The sequence below is a fragment of the Tenrec ecaudatus genome, chromosome 10, assembly GCF_050624435.1.
Source record: "Tenrec ecaudatus isolate mTenEca1 chromosome 10, mTenEca1.hap1, whole genome shotgun sequence".
NCBI lineage: Eukaryota > Metazoa > Chordata > Mammalia > Afrosoricida > Tenrecidae > Tenrec > Tenrec ecaudatus.
The window spans coordinates 97604401-97609402 of NC_134539.1; the positions used below are offsets into that span (position 1 = coordinate 97604401).

A 5002-nucleotide genomic window follows, 5' to 3' on the forward strand; every position below is an offset into this window, starting at 1 on the left:
ATTGCATTTATGCCATGTTTTGGGGCCCCTAGTTTTTCTTTGATCCTTTAGGTTTTTATCCATTTTCAGTTTTTTTTTATATGGCATGAGATAGGGATCCTCTGATCAATTTTCTGCTGATGGTCATCCAATTTTGCCAACAGCATTTGTTACAGAAACAAGCTGTGCCCCATTAACGAGTTTCCAAAACGATCTTAAAATGTTTATTTCTTTAGATCTGCTGCTGACAAAAGATTACAGCCTACAGTGTCCTGTGGGGGCAGTTCTGTTGTATACACTATGAATTAAGACTCCAGGTGAAACAGAACTCAAGGCTGGCATCAGGGCCATTTTCGGGGCTTATTTACATCGCCTCTGCCATGACTCAGGCAGGGCTGGGTGGCACTGAGACCCAAACATTCCTGATCTTACTCACGGTCCCTGCTGGTCGACCCGCACACCCATTAAAGAGAAACCAGCCGTCCACACTTTTAATGTCTAATGAAAAACAAGCATTTTAATGCGAAAGAAATAAATTACTTGCTTGGAGATTATTTCCCAGGCCCTGACGTGGGGTTTCAGCTCCATAAAGTGCGTGTTTTCTCTCGGAAATGGGACAACAACGTGCGTATAAAAAGTACCGCCCAGAGCCAAACGGAAACCTAGCTACCAGGGCATCAAAATGAGAAGTTTCCTCAAATCAAAGGCAGGAAACCCACAGAGGATCTCATCACTATGTCTGGATTTACAGCTCTTCGGGGGTTTGAGGAGGGTCGGTAACACCAAGCAGGCAGTCATTCTAAAATCCCACAATGCTGATAAAAAAAACAACAAATAATGGGGAAGTGATGTGTATGGACGTGCTGCTTCACCGGAAACCCGGGCTAGCCTGGACACCCCAAACCAAAGCCAGGGGAAAAAACCCGTAGAAACTCCCTGTTTATCCCGATCCCGCCCCGCCGAAAGTTCGGAAATTCAGTTTGGGCCGTTGAGAATTTGGAGTGAAACAGCTTAACTCCTTTGGGCCGAGGCCCCGGCTTTTAAGCCGGTGCGCCTCTGTGGCGCACGCGCACACAGTTACTAAGCAACCTCGGCCCTAAACCAACCCTGCCGGGACCCCGGCAACAACCAAACCATCGCGTCCCCACCAATCAGCGCCGGCCTTGTAGTCCCACGCTTCACCAATCAGCGCTCGTTACGCAAGGAAGTTTCCAGAGCTTTCGAGGAAGGACCTTGTAACTCGAATTCATCCGCCTGGTAATTTTCATACTTTTCTTCTAAAATAAAGGAAAAATTCGCCTCTAGAAGAAGGGGGGAGGTTTCCTAGGACCTATTTTTGCCGGCCCCAAGAAATTTGTTTTTTAATTGAAGCACTTCGTTGGGTCGTGGGAGGCGGGGCTCTGCGAACTACTTTCAGCGGCGCATGAAGACACCGCCTACGTAGGGAGCGATAGGTCCTGCCACAGACGTTGTATAAATATCTGCTCCGCCCACCCGCCGCATTCAGAGGCGACTGGTGCTGCTGAGTGGCTGTTGGCTTTTGCGTTCCTGGGTTTGATTCGGTTCTTTTCCGACTCCACTAACAGGTACACCCCGCGCGGGCCTCGAGGATTGGGGGGTGGTCGTGAGGAGACCCAGGCGGGCGAGACGTCTCCTCGGCCGTTGGGCGGGTGGGGGGAGGGGAAGGTGAGGTGACGCGGCGCCGGGCTTTGCCGGAAGAGCGGGCCTTGTTTATGTGTGGGGGGCGGCCGGCGCGCGTGCGCGCGGGGGAGACTAACGGATGCCTAACGGATGGGCTCGTGCCTGTTTCTGAGGGGGGTGATGGAAAAGAGGTAATGTATGGCTGAAGAGAACCTTAAGTTTTGAGGGTCGGTGAGGAAAATGCCTCCCATCACCGACTTGAACAAGGATTTGGCTCTATCTGGCTCTTTGGGCCTTTTTGTCGTTAGTTTGTTCCTCCCAACCTGGCTGGTGATGTGAAAATTTCTGACGGGGGGATAGTTTTCCAAGGATCCGGAAGGTTAGAGTAGAAATGTTGACCCTTGAAATGTTTTTATTAATGGATAAATAAAAACCGGAAGTCCTGACGAGAGTTTAACATGACTACCGTAATTTCAGCCTAGACTAGAAAAGCCTATGTAGTGTGGTGGATGTATATTAAGGCACTTGGAGGAGAAGTATAGAGTATAAAGACAATAAAAGGCGTGAATGTAGAGATTCTGAAGTAACTTTTATGTATTGCTTTTAAATTCTAGGTAAAGATGCAGATCTTCGTGAAGACCCTGACTGGGAAAACCATCACCCTGGAGGTGGAGCCCAGCGATACCATCGAGAATGTGAAGGCCAAGATCCAGGATAAGGAGGGCATCCCCCCTGACCAGCAGAGGCTCATCTTTGCTGGCAAGCAGCTGGAAGATGGCCGCACCCTTTCTGATTACAACATCCAGAAAGAGTCGACCCTGCACCTTGTCCTGCGCCTCAGGGGTGGCATGCAGATCTTCGTGAAGACCCTCACCGGCAAGACCATCACCCTGGAGGTGGAGCCCAGTGATACCATCGAGAACGTGAAGGCCAAGATCCAGGATAAGGAGGGGATCCCCCCTGACCAGCAGAGGCTCATCTTTGCAGGCAAGCAGCTGGAAGATGGCCGCACCCTTTCTGATTACAATATCCAGAAAGAGTCGACCCTGCACCTTGTCCTTCGTCTCAGGGGTGGCATGCAGATCTTCGTGAAGACCCTCACCGGCAAGACCATCACCCTGGAGGTGGAGCCCAGTGATACCATCGAGAACGTGAAGGCCAAGATCCAGGATAAGGAGGGCATCCCCCCTGACCAGCAGAGGCTCATCTTTGCTGGCAAGCAGCTGGAAGATGGCCGCACCCTTTCTGATTACAACATCCAGAAAGAGTCGACCCTGCACCTTGTCCTGCGCCTCAGGGGTGGCTGTTAATTCTTAATTCTTCAGTGTGCATTCAAGTGCCCTATAATGGCATTACTCTGCACTATAGCCAGTTGCCCCAATATAAGTTTAGAAATTAACCAGTTTCAGTAATAGCTGAACATGTTCAAAATGTTAATAAAGGTTTTGTTGCATGGTAGCATAATTGGTGTCTGTTGTATGAAATTATGAAGTGATGTGTGGGTACAAATAATGACCTGGCTACAAGAGCAATCAATGTTTTGAGAACATTGTAAACCACGGGTCATTTGATTTTTTTTCATAGTGTTAAGAATTACCCAGAGGTATGTGTAATATGAAGAAGCAAGCAGTGTTTGCTATTCTAGGTTTACTAAAAAATGGTCTTGTGTAAACTGAATTTGGTAAGATGGGCATTGGAGGTAACATTTAACACTGGTGAGTTAATGCTTTTACTCTGCATGGAGGAAATCGCCAAAAAGCAAAGTTAGACGGGGGACTGCATATTAAGGTGATTATACAGTAGACATTCGAGGTAAAATACAAAGGTAATGGTGTCTGATCTCAAACAGCATTTTTTAGCAGGCTCTGCTGAATAATGAGTTGTATTAGTAAAGCTGGGTAAGTTCTCATTCAAACTACACTTAAAAGCCTCATAACATCTGGGTAATCATTAAATAGCTTAAAAGTGAAGATGTGGTACATTGGATCATAGGATTTAAAAGGGTATTTGAAAGTGTTATTGGAACACCGGGTTTTCCATAAACTTTTGAAGCCCTCTTGTGCATAAGTTTGCTGTCTAGTTGTGAAACACGAGTCAGTATATATGCTTTGCAAAACAATTTTGATAACTTGAAAGTTGATTGGCCACTTGGCATAAAACTTCTCGACACTGAATAAACAAGTTTGTGACCCTAGCTTTACTTAAAACAACTTAAACTAATGTGGAAGAAAGTTACCTAGACCTGATGGAAAAGGGGACCCTGAGAGGTGCATTGGCTATTAATGGCCAAGTCAGTGATTCAAACCCACTGGTCTCAGGAAAAAAGCTTGGGTAAGGATCTTTGCCATAGTCCAGGCTGATTGATCCTGTGGGCTGCTGAGAGTGGGAGTAGGAAGTCCAGTCTTAGGTAGCTGATGCTGGTTTCAAATTGTTGACCATGCTGCTCTCAAACCAGTATGAACCACTTAATGCCACTAGAGCTCCTGTGGGTAAGCATCTCAGAAACCCTATATTGTAAATTGGAATAGACTCAATGGCATTAGGATTGGGGGGGGTGAGAGAAGAGTTGGTTTACATTAAGAAGATACCATCACATCAGTTTGTTGTCTGGTTCCTTAAGCATTTTTTTGTTTATAGTGTTATAGTTAAAACTAATATAAATCTATTTTCCTTGCCAAGCACATAGCTATCAATGCAATGTTGACTTAGAACCAAGGAGAATGAAAGGGAAAACATTGCCAGTTGTGTTAAACCCAAATGATACAGGCATTGCTTGTGTTACCTTTGTTACTTGTAAGGTGTTTGTTCAGTCTTCCACTTATTTAAAGCCTGTTTTATTTTATGGCTGAGCTATATCCCAAAAGCAAATTCTATTTGTTAGAACTTGGATTATACATTAATATGCTTTGAGGTTCTAGGGTTTGTGGAAAGCTGCCATTTCACCATCACCAATTGCAATTCCTAAACTTAGTTTCAAGTTTCATAAAGGGTTTGTTTTTTCTTGAGTATTTACTCCAGTGTGCAGACATGTAAAACAGTATTTGGTGTACAGGGAGGGCATTGACTCCCAGGTACTGGTGGTTTGTAGCCTGTTTCCAGACCATGAGACCAGTCTTCAGTGAAATGCGAAAAATGAGGACACTTGATGCAGAACAAGACTTACGTGGAGTGAGTCATTTCTACCTGAATCCTGATCTGATTCCATCACCTAAATGTCACTTTGTCAGTAAAAAGATAAGTTATATGTAAGTAATTGCACAGATTACACATGAAATGCTCAATGCATGGTCAATGGTGGGAAACAGTTCCTTGGTGTAACCTTCCTGGCCTTTTTCTCACCAGTGCAGTTTTCAATTTTAAAGCTTCATGATCATCTTCTAGC

The 5002-nt window shown here is 45.5% G+C and overlaps 1 protein-coding gene across 1 annotated transcript; it reads left to right on the forward strand.

Annotated features, from left to right (window-relative positions):
* The first annotated feature begins 1473 nt into the window (after positions 1-1473).
* On the forward strand, positions 1474-3078 carry UBB (ubiquitin B). Its single transcript, XM_075561040.1, has 2 exons — positions 1474-1565; positions 2235-3078. Exon 2 carries the CDS (start codon positions 2241-2243, stop codon positions 2928-2930), a length of 690 nt encoding a protein of 229 aa, XP_075417155.1. The 5' UTR covers positions 1474-1565; positions 2235-2240; the 3' UTR covers positions 2931-3078.
* The last annotated feature ends 1924 nt before the right edge of the window (positions 3079-5002 follow it).

Excerpts from the sequence above, each read along its gene's own strand:
- UBB (XM_075561040.1), top strand. The coding sequence starts at position 2,241 with ATGCAGATCTTCGTGAAGACCCTGACTGGGAAAACCATCACCCTGGAG.